The 17,924-nt window shown below is 44.1% G+C and overlaps 1 protein-coding gene across 1 annotated transcript in view; it reads left to right on the forward strand.

The window, feature by feature from the left end:
- Positions 1–1,002: 1,002 nt before the first annotated feature.
- lrrc75a (leucine rich repeat containing 75A) overlaps positions 1,003–17,924 on the forward strand; it is a 56,945-nt gene continuing 40,023 nt past the window's right edge. Inside the window, exons 1-2 of the mRNA XM_056283418.1 lie at positions 1,003–1,247; positions 1,392–1,835. Of these exons, the coding sequence (XP_056139393.1) occupies positions 1,587–1,835 (249 nt within the window). The 5' untranslated portion in view covers positions 1,003–1,247; positions 1,392–1,586. The remainder of the gene's footprint in view (positions 1,248–1,391; positions 1,836–17,924) is intronic.

Here is a 17,924-nt window from a genome sequence, read left to right on the forward strand (position 1 = left end):
GCAATACTGATATTGAAAAGTGAGGCAGACGCAAGAAAATCTAATTTGACGGATCGGACAGCACATAGCCGACGCTAGGTGTCAGTAAGGAGTCAAGACGCTAAATAAACAGAAAGGGGATATGCTGGGTGGACCGTGTCATGATGTTCCTCTGCATTGCGTGACGGAAACTTTCATGCGGAATCTAAAAAGTCGCATTGCTTTATTCTCATATTTCCGTCGTAAATCATGGGCCCCGGTTTTGCACACTGACCAACTCAAGGTTGTGAGTGCCATATTTCTGCACAACTGTCGTGTAGGTTATGAGGACCTGTATTGAGGCGTGTGTTGGGGCGGGGGGGGGGGGGTATCGATTTAAACAACCTCCTGCTTATTAAGTGTTCATTTTCCTTGATTCGTGAGAAGTGGGGAAATTTGTAAACTTGTCATGACATTGTGTGTCCTGCTGCTTATCCAAGCCCTATTTCTCCTCCCCTCCCTCCCTCCCTCCCCATCTTGAGGGGATGACAGCGAGAGAGAGAGCGCGCGAGAGAGGGGACTGTGAGTGAGCAGGAGGTGCGCTACATTATTCAGTCCCAGCTAGGGACACCTCTTCTTAGCCCACCTCCTCCTCATACGAGCTTCAGCCTGATATGCTCCTCCTGCAGACGAGGGCGCCGACGTGGATGTTTATTTACTGTGAGACGAGCAGGATGGAGGATGAGCCTTGAGCGGAGTCGACAATGGGAGGACACATGCAACGTTCTCTGCAGTTGGTGCATGACTTGCGGCGCGGCAGGAGGAAGGGCACACGGACGGAGGTGATAGACGTAAACATGACCATGCCATGCCTCGTATCCACCAGCTCCGCTTCTTCTCCGCCACCACCCCCTTCCTTCTTTAGGGGACGCGGGGGGACTTTGGTTTAGGGAAGAGAGAGAGAGAGAGAGAGAGAGAGAGAGAGAGAGAGAGAGAGAGAGAGAGAGAGAGAGAGAGAGAGAGAGAGAGAGAGCGGGGGGAAATCAGACGGGGGGGGGGGACTTCTGCCATCGTTTCTGCTCTCCATCCGGGTTGACGTTTCCGAAAGCAAATTGAGGAAGTTTTGATCGGAGGCTGAGACGGGACACAGTGTACCAGATACACCCCGAGTTTAACAGAAAGCCACGGGACTGCCTCCTCCTCCTCCACCACCTCCTCCTTCTCAACCCTGTGTTTGCTGCCATGCTGCAAGCAGCATCTCCCGACCTATTCCCAACCTGATGGCCACGGTGAGAGATTAAACTGAAAAGTCAAGCGAAACCTCACATGACAGTTCTTCTAGATGTCTTGATCCTATGAACCTGTATCAATCTTGGAGCATCTAGTCTTTCAAAGACGTTATAAAAGTGGTGAAATTACCTGCTGCCATGCAGGTGCAGGTGGGAGGGATGTACACCTGAAGGTCTGGTGTGCCGTGGTGTCCACTGACTTTTTCTTGCAAGCTTTAAGAAGATGTGATCCACTGCAGTCTGAAAACACCTGAGGCTGCTCCAACATTATCCAAGCTACACCTGCGTGACGTAGTGAGATCTGTTTTGTTGTCGCCATAGCCCAAATTAAACTCAACCATGGGTGCCAAACAAACCAAAGGCCAGGAGCCTGGAGGAACCAGCCCACAGCACACCTGGAAGCGGACACCCACCAAAGAGAGAGGCGACATCTTGGCCTCCTTAATGCTGAAACCAGGGGATCGGCTTAGCCGTGGCGGGACGCCTCCACCCTACCAGCGTCGCATCGGCATGATCCAAGAAATGATGCTGATGGCCAAGCAGGGCAAACAGGATGAGGCCACCGAGATGCTTAAGACGCTCAGACAGGTAGCTGCTGTGTCCTCTGTGTGTTTATCTGTGTGTGTTTGTGTGTTTGGAAAGATCTGCACCAATGGTGCTTCTTATTGGTGCCACAGGACAGGTTGCTTAGATACGCGTAACTAATTTTCAGCCAATCAAGGTTACACATCCTTCCAGAAAAGGGCTGTATGCTGATTTTACTACAGACAAAATGATAAAACCCTGTGTCAACCAATAATTGCAATGCATTGTAGCTGTTGGTTACTGCTGTTGGTTACTGTCAATATTCCCGTACATTATTTGATATGCTGCTATTAAGCATATTATGATGATGTCTGTTTGCTACCAACAATAAAAACTTTCCATGTACCAAATATGATGGTGTTGATATTTGGCAATTACCAGCAATGATAAACATCTTGTTACACCATGACAAAAAAGGTACCATTCAACGGTATCATCAGGAACCATTATCAATAAGAAGTACAAGTGTCAGTACCGATATTAATAAATTCCCAATGATACCCAACCCTATGCATGTGTGTGTGTGCATGAGATCAGGAGAGAGAGAGAGAGAGAGAGAGAGAGAGAGAGAGAGAGAGAGAGAGAGAGAGAGAGAGAGAGAGAGAGAGAGAGAGAGAGAGAGAGAGAGAGAGAGAGGGATATAGAGAGAGAGAGAATATCCATGAGTGTATAAGATTATTCATGACAGAAGACAAGTAGACATAATCTGTATGTAACCTGGACTTCACAGATACCCCCCCCCCGCCTTTCTGTTTTCCTTTTCCTTTGTGCCGTTCCTCCATACTCACATCCCTGTGGGAGTGCAATATTTTACCACTGTAGGTGGTACCAGAACCAAGGCAGAAACAGATTGGCAGGCCAGACATGACAGCGGACTGCTGACTGTGGACCTGTTGGCTAGCTGAACATATTCAGAGGTTGACTTGCTAACGGACTAACCTCCGCTTGACACACTGACTGACTGACTGACTGACTGACTGACTGACTGACTGACTGACTGACTGACTGACTGACTGACTGACTGACTGACTGTACCTGTTGTGCACCTCTTGGCTGTGCTATGCTCCGGTTGGCAAAATACTGGGATTCACGGCCTCTCTCCATTCGAAGAGGTCCACACTGCCTGGCTACCTGCATCAGCTGTAGCTGCTCCAGAGAGGCGAGGGAGAGGTGTGGAGATTAGACCACAGTGAGACACAGAGAGAGAGGAGAGGAGAAGTCAAGTCAATTTTATTTGTATAGCCCAATATCACAAATTACAAATGTGCCTCAGTGGTGTCTACACCAATACAACATCCTGTCCTTAGACTCTCGCATTGAATAAGGAACAACTCCCTAAAGATACCATTTAGCAGGGAGGAAAAAAAATAGGAAGAAACCTCAGGGAGAGCAGCAGAGGAGGGCTCTCTCTGCCAAGACGGACAGACGTGCAATGGATGTTGTGTACACAATTTACAGGATACAACCTTGAAAGAGGATAACAGAATTATAATGGAATTATAACATATATGAAGAATATGATGAGGAGGAGGCCAATCAGTGTCCAGATGCCACTGGAACAGCCCAGGACCTGAGCCACATGACCACTGTCACCATGTAGACTTGACAGGAGGACAGACTACACATGCACACAGGGGAGACTCACATTACACCATTCACATACACAGGTGAAGAGACAAGAAAAGACATTAGTCACAAATCGCAGAGAGAAGGATACAAAATTGCAACAGAATAACAAAATTATATGGCTTTATAAGATAAAGAATGTGATGAGGAGGATGCCAAGCAGGGTCCAGGTGGCAACTACCATCACCATGGAGACCTGGGAGGAGGACAGACTGGATGTGCACACAGGGGAGACTCGCATCACACCATTCACACACAGAGAAGAAGAGAAAGGGGAAGACATCATTCAGAGAGAGAGAAAAGACATGTGAGAGAAGAGAACAGTTTGCAATAGTCAATAATCCATACTCTATAATCTCGTCAGCAGGACAGAGCTTGGTAAATTCACTCAGACTGAAACTGGCCCGCCATGCAGTACAGGTTGTGAAGTATTCAATTCAAAGGCAACTAATTGTAAGCTAAGGCAAAAAGATGAGTTTTAAGTTTGGATTTAAAGGACTCAACAGACTCTGATTGCCTGACGGCAGCAGTAAGGTTACTCCATAAGAACGCAGCTTGATACGAAAAGGCCCTGCCACCAACTGACTTCTTGTTAACTTTGGGTACACACAAGAGCCCTGTATTTTGAGAGCAAAGAGCTCCGGATGGAATATATGGTTTAAGGAGATCAGACAGGTATGGTGGGACAAGCCCATTTAGACAGAAGCACCTTGTATTCTGATACAACATGGATAGGAAGCCAATGAAGGGGGGCAAGAATTGGTGTAATATGGTCAAATTTTCTAGTTTTAGTTAGGATTCTAGCAGCAGCTTCTGAACCATCTGAAGACTTTTAGTACTAGAATGTGGCAGACCTGAAAACAGAACACTACAGTAATCAAGTCTGGATGAAACAAATGCATGTATCAGAGTCTCTGCGTCAGCCATGGAGAGAAAAGACCGAATTTTAGCTATGTTACGTAAGTGAAAGAATGCAGCCTTGGTGATTTCTTTAATGTGCTTATCAAAGGAAAGGCTGGGATCAAACGTAACTCCAAGATTTTGGGCTGCCTGCCACACTTTGTGAAATCACAGAGTTGTCGATTGTTATTGTTACTTGATCAAATTGGTGTCTGTGGGCATCCGTGTAGCATAGCAGTCTATTCTGTCACCTACCAACACAGGGATCGCCAATTTGAATCCCCGTGTTACCTCCGGCTTGGTTGGGCGTCCCTACAGGCACAATTGGCCGTGTCTGCGGGTAGGAAGCCGGGTGTCGGTATGTGACCTGATCACTGCACTAGCGCCTCCTCTGGTTGGTCAGGGCGCCTGTTCAGGGGGGGAGGGGGAACTGGGGGGAATAGAGTGATCCCCCCACGCGCTACCTCCCCCTGGTGAAACGCCTCACTGTCAGGTGAAAAGAAGCGGCTGGCGACTCCACATGTATCGGAGGATGCATGTGGTAGTCTGCAGCCCTTCCCAGATCGACAGAGTGAAATTGACTTGAGCAGTGACCGGGGGCCAGGTACAATTGGGGAGAAAAGGGAGGGGGGGGGGGGGATTTGGTGTCTGTGTGTAGCAGGGCCAACAACCAGCATCTGTTTTATCCAAATACAAAAGCAGAAAATTTAGTAACATCCAAATTTTCCCAGCGGTCAAGCAGGCCTCTAAATCAGTCATTTGAGTAGGCTCATCACCCCCTATACGCACATACAGGTGAGTATCATCAGCATAGCAATGGAAATGTATTCCATGACTGCTTGTAATTTGGCCGGAGGCGAAATATAAAGAGAGAAAAGTAGAGGGAAAAACAGAAGAAAAGAGGGGATTAACAAGGCAGGAGTGCCACCAGTTAAACAAGGGGAATGGGAGTGGAACAGGGAGAATGTAAGCGAGAGGGGATTTAATAGTGATAGGAACAGAAACGTGAAAATTCAAACTGCATTGAACAGATGTTTTGAGTAGCAACAAGGAAGGAAATGGTGAGAGGCGATTAAATGGAAACTAGAAGGAAAGACATGTTTCTTAGTTTCTGTTCTTCGTGGCAGTACAGAATCCATATGCTGCCAATGCTCTGTGTTTATCCCCCCCCCCACACACACACACACACAAATACACACACACTATGACTCAACCATGGGGAACATGGGGAACAGTGCCGTGGGCTCATACGCACATATACACACTGCTCTCGCTGTTCATTGTTAGGGCTTAAGAGATTTTCATCATTTCCTATACGATGCTATTTACAGTTTTCAGATCCATTCATGGAGGATGTTAATCCCCGACTCAATGGCAGATAGTAGAGAGAAACAAACAGGCTTTCAGATGGGTTCACCACTCTGCCATCCAAGCTAGGTCCTGCTGGTTGCAGTACCTTCCATTAAGCAGTGATGCTTAATAAATAGAGAGGGATATGTGGGCAGTTGGATTATGGCTCCCAATGCTCTACGGTGTTACTACAACACTTCTGTGTTGTTAGCATTTTACTACTGCACATCATGAAGTTTTCGCAAATCTGAAAATGAGGGCTTCTGTGTTACATCATGGGGCATGTTGAAAGGGATATTAATTAGGAAGCAGCAACGCCAGGTAATATTGATGAAAGCAAATATCACAATACTCTTGGCTGAATGCTTTGACAACAATGATGTGATGATATTTTTGGGACGACGTGGTGCTTTCAAAAGATATTTATGCACAACAATAATTACAAATGATCGTTAATAAAGTGGATATGATGGCCAAGCAAGTAGAGGCATTCGTTGTTCATTACATCCAGCTAAAACAGTCTAAGAAGTTCGGAAAATGTAACCATTTTACTGTTATGCAGCCTTTAAGGCCAGTGGATGACAACTTGTAAGTTATATTATGATATGACAATAGCCACAATTCCAGATGAAGTCTCATATCACAATATGGATATTATAAGGATATACAGTCTTGCCCAGCTGGGGGAAGCATTGAAACTTGTAGCCAGGTTATAGCTAGCTTGTTGTTGCTTTTGGTACTGACTTGAATGTGTCTTTGACAAATCCTACAAATAACTGCAATGTAATATTACTTAAAATCCTCACATATACGTACGTGTCTCTAGTGTTGTATGATGTGGGCTTCAGACTCAGCACAAGCAGACCTTCCTTGGTACATGGTGTTAGCATCAGGGAGGGTGACGCCTGTTGTGAACACAGCAGTGAAGTGGTTTAGTTGTGACTAGTCCCCGGGATCGTGTAAAGGAGCTCAACACGGCCTGCCCGGCCATGGAGTTTCTTTGCAGCTGATTAATCAAAGATCCTGTGTTTGGAACTGGAAAACAAATGTCCATCCATCCATTATCCAAACCGCTTATCCTGCTCTCAGGGTCGAGGGGATGCTGGAGCCTATCCCAGCAGTCATTGGGCAGCAGGCAGGGAGACACAGGCCGCCAGGCCATCCACTACCATTATCCACTCCAAGACAGTCAGCAACATAGCAGGAATTTTGACCAATGCCTATCTTTGTCATCCCACAGAGGCAAAGCTACAGTGTTTTTTTTGTTTTGTTTTTTTAATATTTTTTCCACCTGCCACCTGCTGTGCTGGATGTGTGTGCCACCTGTATTCTTTTCATCAACAGGAAATTCAAGGTTTGCCCAGAGAGATTGGAGAAGGATCAGTGGAGACAAACAACAGATTGAATTCATATCTGCCTCTCTCTCCCCAGTGGAACACCTCCAGCTCCCAGAACACACTTAACAAAAGATTGTTATGGTCATGGCAGGTCACAGAGACAGAATTAGATAACTTCCTTTTCCAGATGTGATGTCTCAGTATTCGTCTCATATTCATATTCATCTCAATTGGTTTCATATTCAGAGGGCTTTCTAGCCTGGAGGAGGAATGCATGATAGGCAAACCAAAGAATGAAATAGATAGATAGATAGATAGATAGATAGATAGATAGATAGATAGATAGATAGATAGATAGATAGATAGATAGATAGATAGATAGATAGATAGATAGATAGATAGATAGATAGATAGATAGATAGATAGATAGATAGATAGATAGATAGATAGATAGATAGACAGACAGACAGATAGACAGACAGATAGTGAGAGAGAGAGGACAATTATATCAGATAAAGAGAAGGGACATAGAGACAGAATAAAATGAGGGAGAGGAGTGTGAGACCTCAGATGCACGGGGGCAAGCAAATAAAACTTGGAAGATGGTAAACCGAATGAAGGGACTAATGATGTGTAACCTGAGGCAGATGGCAGTGACGGAAATAAAAAGACACATTTAAAGCAAAACCTAAGTACGTGCCAAAGCCATAGCACATAACACCATGTAAAAAAGCAAACATGCAATATTTTATGACGGAAGGAAGCTGCACCTCAAGCAGCACCACAGTCAGCAAAGCTGTTGTCAGAAACTTTCTTATGTCGACTCTCCATATTGTAATTCAATACAGTAAGTAACCAATACATGAGTTGCTGGTTCTCATTTGTACATCCTGGAAAGGAAAACTAATAGTAAGCAAGTAAGCAAGCAAGTAAGTAAGTAAGTAAGTAAGTAAGTAAGTGTTTATTTATATAGCACCCTTTTAAAACAAAGTTACAAAGTGCTGCACAAGATACAGATACAGAAAAATATTAACAATGTACACATACAGCTATACAGAAAAGTAAATATTACAGCCCCATTACAGGGAAGGCAAGTCGGTAGAGATGGGTTTTGGGAAGTTTTTTTAAAGCTGTTTACAGACTCAGCTGATCTAACACGGGGCGGGGGGGGGGCTTGTCCAGAGGGACGGGGCCCTTACAGCAAAAGCACAGTCACCCTTGGATTTGCAGAGAGAGTGGGGTATAGATAAGAGACCCTGGTCAGAACATATGAGTGGCCTAGAGGTGGAGTAAGGATGCAAAAGTTTGGAAATGTATAAAGGGGCAAGACCATGTAGGGCCTTGTATGTGACAAGCAGTATCTTGAAGTCTGTTCTATAATTTACTGGGAGCCAGTGAAGGGATGCAAGGATTGATATGATGTGGGATCTAAGATTGGTATTGGTTAGCAGCCTGGCTGCAGCTTTTTGCATGAGTTGCAGGCAGGACAGGGATGCTTGGCTGAGACAGGAGAAAAGAACATTGCAGTAGTCAAAGCATGAGAAATTTAGGGTATGGGTTAGTTATTCAAGATCTGTGGTTGATAGCATTGATTTGATTTTTGCGATGTTCCGGAGTTGGGAAAAAGCCGGTTTTCACAAGCTTGTTTATGTGAAATTCAGATATTGGTCAAAGAGGGTTTAACATTCCTGGCCAGAGGGCCGATACAGGGTTTCACTTCTGAGACAAACTTGTTAGGCTCAATAAGGAGAACTTCAGTTTTGTCTGAATTCAGCTGAAGGAAACTGAGTGACATTATTCCTTAATAGCAGCCAGGCAGTCATGAAGGGTACCAATGTTACCCATATCATTTGGCTTATCTGATAAATACAGCTGCATGTCATCAGTGTACCAGTGGTGAGAGATGAAATTGAACTGGCTAACCAGATTACCTAGAGGTAACAAGTAGATTGAGAAATGGATAGGACCAAGGATTGAACCCTGTGGAACTCCACGGCGTATAGGGGCAGTTGAGGACACAAAGTTGTCTGTGTCAGCTTGAACTTCCTGTTAGACAGATAGGACAAGAGCCAACTGAGAGCAGAGCCCGAGATACTAACCCACTTATTTAAATGTTCAATCAGGATGGAGTGATCAATAATATTAAAAGCAGCAATTAAGTCACGCAGGACCAAGATAGGATGTTTGCCATTGTCAGCTCACATGAGGATGTAATTTGTCACTCTTAGTAGTGCTGTTTCTGTGCTATGTTGGTGCTGAAAGTCAGATTGGAATTTATTGAAAATATTGTGTCCTTCAATGACCTCAAGGAGCTGCTGTGCAATTATTTTTTTCAAGAATTTTGAAGATGAATAGTAGTTTTGAAATAGGTCTGTAGTCATTTGGTAGGGTTGGATCAAAGGTAGGTTGTTGTTTTTTTAAATAGGTTGGACACTCGCCATCTTAGAACCATCAGGAATACAGCCAGAGGTGAGAGAAAGATTAATAATGGAGAGCAGGCTAGGGCCCAGGGTAGGCAGAGCCTCTATAAGGAATTCAGGGCGGATTACAACAAAAGGACAACAGGACAGGCTCATATGAGATACAGTGTCAATGAGTTTGTGCAGAGAGATAAGGAAGAAATCAGACAAGAGAGTAAGACAGTAAACTAATGAATCAGAGGAAATATTAGCAATGTTAAAATTAGAACGAATGTCATTGATTTTGTCAACAAAGGAAGACAAAACATTTTCACAGTCTACTGGGGGAGGAGGCAGATACAGCAGGGTGGGCAGGGTTTACAAGCCGTTCAGTGGCTTTAAGCAGAAACCTCGGATTGTGTTTATTGTCCCTAATTAGGCCTGCAAAGTGGGCAATTCTCATCTCTTTGATGTTTCGGTTAGGCATGGTCAGTCAGTAGTTCTTTCAGACAGAGGAGATTGGCCTCAGTGGATTTCTTCCACCTACGCTCCACTCTTCTGACTTCCTTTTTCAGATGATGAATGTTGTCATTAATCCAGTGGTAAGAGTTAGTTGACAAAAGTGACCTGGTAGTGTAGGTAGCTGTGGTATCTAGCACAGAAGCATACTGAACATTGAACCACGTTACAAGATTATCAACATTGGAGGAGTCAGGTGTGTGTGTGTGTGGGGGGGGGGGGTATAGGAATCAGAGAAACAGGATGAAAAAGTAGCTGCAGAGTTGGCAATGAAGAAGCAAGATTATACTGTCCGCATCTGCGGTTGAGCAGAAGACTGAAGCATGGTGTCAGGTGTCAAAAACAATGCATTTGTGATCAGAGACAAAATCAAACATGTAAAGAGAGTTCAAGGTCAGAGCGAGGGTAAAAACAATGTCAAGAGTGTGACCATGGTCATGCGTAGAGATGGACACATGTTGAAGAAGGTTAAAGGAGTTGATAATATTTAAAAAGTTGGTTGCAAGAGAATCTGAGAGGTTGTCAACGTGCATATTAAAATCACCAGCCATAATAACTCCATCATATTTGAGAACCACCAAAGTTAACAGGTCAGAGAGTTCATTTAAAAAAGAATTGTTAGTTTTTGGTGGTCGGTAGACAACCAAGCAACATACTGGGATTTCACAATCAATTTTAAAAGAAAGTAATTTAAAGCTGTTGAAAGTACCCCAATGTAATCTGATTGCAAATGAAATTATTCTTGGGAGGGAAGAGTTCTATTAGAGGGCATCAGTCTCCGGTTTTAAGCCAGGTCCCAGTTAAAAGTAAGAAATACAGATTGTGAGATAAAATTAGATGTTATGAATAAAAGTCTTGTTTAACAGAGATCTTATGTTACACAACACAAACACTGTTGGAGTGAAAGGCTTGATTGAGAGTGAACTGTTGGTGGAAAGCTGAGAAAGGTTGTTTGTGTTAAGAGCAGACTGACAGTATTTGACACGTTTTGGTGGTCTATTATTAATTATGACAGAGATAGGATGGACTGGGAGAGGACCAGCTCAGCCAGAGAAATAGAGGGCTGTATCCTATCACAAGGAGAGCTAGAGATACATGATACTTACTACGTGATAGATAGTTTGACGCATGATCTCTGCATGCAGCTGAACATCAGGCTGAAAAAAGCTTTACAATGGAAGAGGTTGTATGTCATTTGCTTAACCCATTTGCCATTTGGACAAATACCATCTTTTTTGTCCCTCCTATGCCATAATGATTCAAAGTTGTTAATGAAACCGTCATCTATAGCAGTCCAGAAATCTATTAACTAGCAGTGCAGACTGAAGATACGGCTAAAGAGCTCTGACCCCTACCTAGGGATGGACTGGTTATGAATGGTGTAGACTACAACAGGCTGAACACTTGCAAACAACAATGCCAAAGTTCCCTTCTCAATGGTTGAGTACCTGACAGGTATCACTTGTCAAACTTTTTAACGGAGTAACTCACAGAATGGCCAAGACCCTGTTCATCTTCTTGTAGAACGGCACTGGCTCTACTATCACTTGCATCCGACTTGAATGGCAGAGCAAAGTTTGGAGCAGAAAGAACAGGGAAACAATATAACATAACTTTGACAGCGAAGGTATGTTGGCATTAACCAGAGCAGATGAAGCACTTAGAAGAACTAGTTATTATTTGAAATGTGCTACCACAGAGAAGCTCTTGCAGAAACTGGGATAATATCCTGCCAAACCTAGACATCTTGTTGTCCACACCTGGTTTTAGGCACAGGAAACTTGGTAATCACAGAGATATTAGAATATAACACCTAAATATTGTCATTGATCTACATGGAAACCCTTGCTAGCTGAACAATTATTCCCATTTTGGGTCCCGGCTGTACTTGGTCCATTAGAAACTGCTGCATATTGACACCATCCTCTTTACTCATCTCATCTGTCTAGATCTCTGAGACAAGAGTATTGGTCCAATAATTGGTCCAAAAATGCACAGCAACTCTATAGGGAGAGCTGTGCTCGTGTGCACTTTACAAATCGTTTTCGTCTCCTCTTCTCTCCTCTCCTCTCCACAGCACTCATGCCTGCATTACCAAACACCACACCCAGCATAACCACAAACCAATCCATTGGGGTAAGGAGGTAGGCATGGGTATAAGTCCATAATAGATTAAATACCATGTGGTGGAGCTGTAAAACTGGCAGACGCTAAACCTCTCAGTGTTTTCCTTCAGGTGAGAGAGAGATAAAGGATTAATTTCCATTCAGGGCTGATCTATTTGCATTTCAGCTCAAATTCTTATCTCGCCACGAAGGGAAGTGACATTATGTTCTCCTTTGACTCGGTCCATTGTCACTGACACACACACACACACACACACACACACACACACACACACATTTTAAAAGCATGTTCCTATGCTTTTTCAAAGATAGATAAGTATGCACACATGGGGCTCTTCATACGCACAGAGCCAAGTGTTTAAATGTGGCTCATGAATTTTGGTAAGAATCTGTTATCATCTAAGATAACAAAATATATGAAACAACGAAAATCAAACAAAACTTGATTTCAGATCCATTTATGCACACAAATGCATTTGGGACAGTGGGTTAATCAGTAATCAGTGGATTCCCTAAAAATCCTGATGACTTAAGCCCTCCCACAGATGTTGTAATATTAATTGTCATTTACGTACATTTGTACATTTCCCTGCATGTCAGATGAGAGTTTTACAGTCTACAAAGATGTAGTTCTGATATGTAAAGATGAGCTATGTTATATATGAAACTCTGCCCTTTCTATTGTTGCACTGAACAATGAGGTTTGATCCTTTGACTGCATTTTTTTCCGTACATTGATATGCTTGTGGTTTATTTGGGCATCAGTGTGCCAGCATGCCATTAGAGGCCTTCAGGCTCTCTTGCTTCTCTCCACATAAAAGATTCATATCAGTGCTCACAACAACAAACACAGCGCACAATTATAGGTTGCAAACATTCTCACACTAATTCTAAAACCTATTTTAGAATTGAACACAGGGGCACTTGGCTGGCCGTCTGTGCTCCTGTCTCACTGAACCTACCTGAGACTGGTGACCAGCGCACTTGTCTGGAAGAGTTTGTCAACTGCATCAGTTTTGTTTGGGACAAAGTAAAAAGGCCAGAAAATCTCACAGCGTAAATGCGGCTTAAGAAAAACGTAATCAAACAAAGGAGAAAAAGGATGGGATTGCCTCACTGAAAAGAATATATGACGTCTCTTGATGCACAAATAACAGGGTTTTCTCATCCTCCAAGCGATGCTGCGTTACCTGTATCATATCCTGCAGCTGAAAATGCATTGATTAAAAAATGCACAACTGTAAATATGTGTGTGTGTGGCAGTTTGCCCATCAGTCAAGACCCTGTCTATTTTTTTTATCCCCCTTCCTTCATAGAACAAAGGGCAGCTTGGAAGCCTCGATGAGTCATACTGATTCTGAATGCCTAGCCCCCCCTTCTCTCTCTCTCTCTCTCTCTCTCTCTCTCTCTCTCTCTCTCTCTCTCTCTCTCTCTCTCTCTCTCTCTCTCTCTCTCTCTCTCTCTCTCTCTCTCTCTCTCTCTCTCTCTCTCTCTCTCTCTACCTCTCTCCCATCTTGTCTTTTTTTAATTTTCCCAGGTCTGTCGTGCTCCCTTTCACTCTTTTTTTCCCTCAGAATCTGGCCCTCATATTTGCCAGTTAACAGGCTTCTGATTATTTGCACAAACAAAACTAAAAACATTTGCATGCACACAGATACACATATGTAGACAAATTGATAGAAAATGTGCGCACACAAACGAAGCAACATATGCGTCCATTTTATGCATCCATCATCATTTTATGGTTAGGAATATTCACACGCGCGCACGCACACACACACGCATTCCTCAGGTAGGTCCTTCAGCCCCCCAAACCCACCATTAGGAGCAGAATTTGTGGTTGAGATTAAAGGAGCAGATGTCAAACATATTGCATTCACAGATCCTGTGCTAAAAGCAGACTGTTTACCCTCCACAGTAAAGTGCTGTGTGAAGTAGCTCACTTGCAAGCTTATGGGATGGATTCTCATCATGCTCAGCAGCACATGGTATTACTGACTTGGAAGAATAGTACATGAGTAGTTTCCATTAACTTTAATGGTCCACAAATGTGTGACAGCCATACAATTAAAAAAAGAAAAAGAAGGGGGGCGTGCGCGCGCGCGCGCGTCCGGGTAGTGTAGCGGTCTATTCCGTTGCCTACCAACACGGGGATCGCCGGTTCGAATCCCCATGTTACCTCCGGCTTGGTCGGGCGTCCCTACAGACACAATTGGCCGTGTCTGCGGGTGGGAAGTAGGTGTGTGCTGGTCGCTGCACTAGGGCCTCCTCTGGTCGGTCAGGGCGCCTGTTCGGAGGGGGAGGGAGCGTGACCCTCCTACGCGCTACGTCCCCCTGTTGAAACTCCCGGCTGTCTGTATGTTTATTTAACCATAATGGTTTAATCCCAGTTGCATGTAGTGGCGACTCCATTACAACAGAGGGCGCTGTGACACGGTTGAGTGATGATATTGTGTTGAGGGTTTTTTCATAACATTGAGAGACTTCGAGAAAGCAAGTCACGGTTGACTGACGTCTTTATTCCATAACTGTTTTCAGGTGGGCACCGTGTCACAAGCACTATATATTGTTTAATATTGTTTCATACGATCTTTATACAGTGTTTTTTTCGTTTTATTAGATTGGCGAATATAGGGTTTATCTTGTTTTTACCGTTGGCTTGTAGAGGAGCTCAAGCAGGAGTCGTGACAACTTTCTCTTTCGGCTACACAACGTGCACCATTTATTCCTTCCACCATTACAACAAAAAACCCGCGCAGCGGAAGTGTGTCACTGTAAACCCGAACCGAGGAAACAGCAGCTGTAAACTAACGTTCCTACTAGCTCAATAAGGGGAATTATAGCCCCATAACCACTACAGGTTAGTAGCTAGCTAATGCAACCTGGCTAGCCGCGAGCGTTAGCTCTGTTGTCACCTAGGCAACGTCACGTGATTCTCAGTGCTGCGTAACTTCATATTTTTTGCTCTAGCTTGTAACGTTAGTTGTACCTGGCGCCACACATCCCTTTAGTCTAAGTTTTGATTGGCTCAACAGTTTAAAGTGTTATAAAACGGTTTCCATGTTTGAAGTGTAGATTATAAATTTATAAGATTATTATTGATTGTATTCATTCATTACTGTGAACAGGTCCTCCTATAATACTGAAAAGTATATGAAAGTGCATTTAAGATGCAGAATGTAAACACATGTTTATAGATAAGATGACAGTAGATGATATGGATGAGAGATAGGGATATGGAGATATGTTTTTGATATTGACCAGTTTATTTGGGGTGTTTATATAGAAATTGAATATGTAGAGTAAGGCAGCCAATGTAAATGTCTAGACAGACAATAAATATATGTACAATAGTACAAGTGATTTAGAGGACCATGTAAACAGGGTGATGATTGTAAATAAAGATAACATTGAGAGACTTCGAGAAAGCAAATCACGGTTGACTGACGTCTTTATTCCATGACTGTTTTCAGATATCTGCCAAAACTATAACTGCCTGTACCGTACCAAGCCCGGTACTTGCTACATTTCTATATATTTAACGATGATTCATTGGTGGTTAAAATAGTCTATACATACAAACACCCTATCCGAATGTTGATTTTGCTAACCTACGAGTTGACAACATACTTGTTACAATTAATATGATTTCGGTGACTGTACATGATTTTATTGAGTGTTAATTAATGGCCTGATTTATGTCTTTTGTGAATAGATTTGCAAGCTATGACCACCTGATGGCGTTTTGGTTTTTGACAGCCTTCCATTTATAAAATGGTCCGGGTCTTACCTTGAATGTAGAATGCAGCATACAACCTAAAGCCCTTGTCCAATTTGCTGGTTGGTGTTGGTGTTGTTTGCTGGCAAATTCTGTGGACATCTGTTACTTTGAGCTTTGGGAGCTCCCGCAAAGAACACGCGTAAAACGGCGCCATCGATAGACCGGAAACACACAAGCAGTAAAATGCGGAAATGATTGTGCAAAGAGCGCATTGGGGAGGGGGGGAAAAGCAGGGGTGTAAGCTGGAAATGAATCGGAGGGGTTTTAAGGCTCTCCTCTAATACAAGCAAACGGAGTATAGATAATGTAAACTACTAATAAGACACGTTAGTCCCTAGCTAACGGGTCTGACCCTTTAGCTGAGCGGTTAGTGTAATGAATGAAAGGTCACGTGTTTAACTTGACCTACTCACGGGTGTACGTGCAGTGCGTGTGACGTATACAGGAAGTGAGAAGCGCATGTTATGAAGGTTGTATGTCGGATGAACGCTAGTAAAAGCTACACAGTTAAGAACCTACGAAGTCGGCTCGTTCTTGAATTATTCTTATGTCAGTAAGACAAGGCGTCTACGGACATTACATGGTGTCAGAATAGTCTGTGTATCGGAACACGAGCGGTCATGCCGAAGTTTAATCCGCCGAGTGAATTCAAGTTTGACTGCCCCGTTGAATGGCCGGAGTGGAAACAACGGTTTTCGCGCTTCAGGCTCGCGACAAAGCTGGATAAAGACGACGGGGAGATTCAAGTGAGTTCGCTGATTTATGCAATGGGCAGCGAGGCTGAAAAGATATTCAGCTCGTTTGACTTCGCGGCGGAGGGTGATAAAGTGGACTATGATATCGTACTGAAAAAGTTCGACGGCTACTTTATTCCCCGCCGTAACATCATATATGAGAGGGCGTGCTTCTATCAACGTAGCCAGCAGCCAGGAGAGACAGCGGAGATGTACATCCGGACATTGTATGAGCTGTCTGAACACTGTGAGTTTGGGGACAAGAGGGATGAACATATCAGAGATCGTCTGGTAGTGGGCATAAAAGACAAAGTGCTCTCCCGTCAGTTCCAGCTCACAGCGGACCTTACTCTGGTGAAAGTCATTGAACAAGTGCGCCAGGCGGAGGCAATAACAAAGCAGCTCAGCCTCCAAGCTAACCAACCAGAGGCCCAGCTGGCTAACGTCAATGTTGTCCGACGGCGGGACGGACGCCAAAACAAAAAGGGCGGACAGCGTCATGGTGGCAGCAGACCTGCAACCAACAAAGTAGATGAATGCGGGAGGTGCGGCAAGACGCAGCACACCGATGAGCAGAAGTGTCCTGCAACGAACAGTAAGTGCAACAAGTGTCATAAAAAGGGACATTGGGAGCGTGTATGTCACTCTAAAGCGGTGAGAGAAGTCACTGAAGAGGTTAAACAGCTGTACTTTCTGGGAGAAGTTGGCAAAGAGAGCAGTCAGGAAGATTGGACTGTTAGTTTAACAATAAGTGATGTACCAATAACCTTTAAAATTGACATGGGGGCTGACGCTACTGTTATCAACCAAGGGACATTTAAAAAGCTGAAGCCAAACATAAAACTGGGACCTCCTGACACATGCTTCATAAGCCCAGGTGGAAACATCAGCTGCATAGGACAGTTTCAAGCCACAACCAACTACAAGGAGAAACAATACTCCTTTCCAGTGTATGTGATCAAGGGGAGAGGCAGCTGTCTGCTGAGTCGTCCAGAGGCAGTGGAGATGGGTCTAGTGAAGCGGATGAATGAGGTCAGTGGAGTTTTCGGTTCAAGTGGACTGCTGAAAACAGACCCAGTGAAAATAGCTCTGGTGGAGGGTGCCCAGCCATACGCGGTGCATACAGCCAGACGGATACCGCTACCACTTGTACCACTGGTTAAGAAAGAACTGCAGCGCATGGAAAATGAGGGCATTATTGAAAAAGTGACTCAGCCCACAGAATGGTGCGCCGCTATGGTGCCGGTGCTGAAACCGAACAAGAAAGAGGTTTGCTGCTGCGCTGACCTCAGGAGGCTGAATCGAGCGGTGAAACGTGAG

This window comes from Lampris incognitus, chromosome 7 (genome assembly GCF_029633865.1).
Source record: "Lampris incognitus isolate fLamInc1 chromosome 7, fLamInc1.hap2, whole genome shotgun sequence".
Classification (NCBI taxonomy): domain Eukaryota; kingdom Metazoa; phylum Chordata; class Actinopteri; order Lampriformes; family Lampridae; genus Lampris; species Lampris incognitus.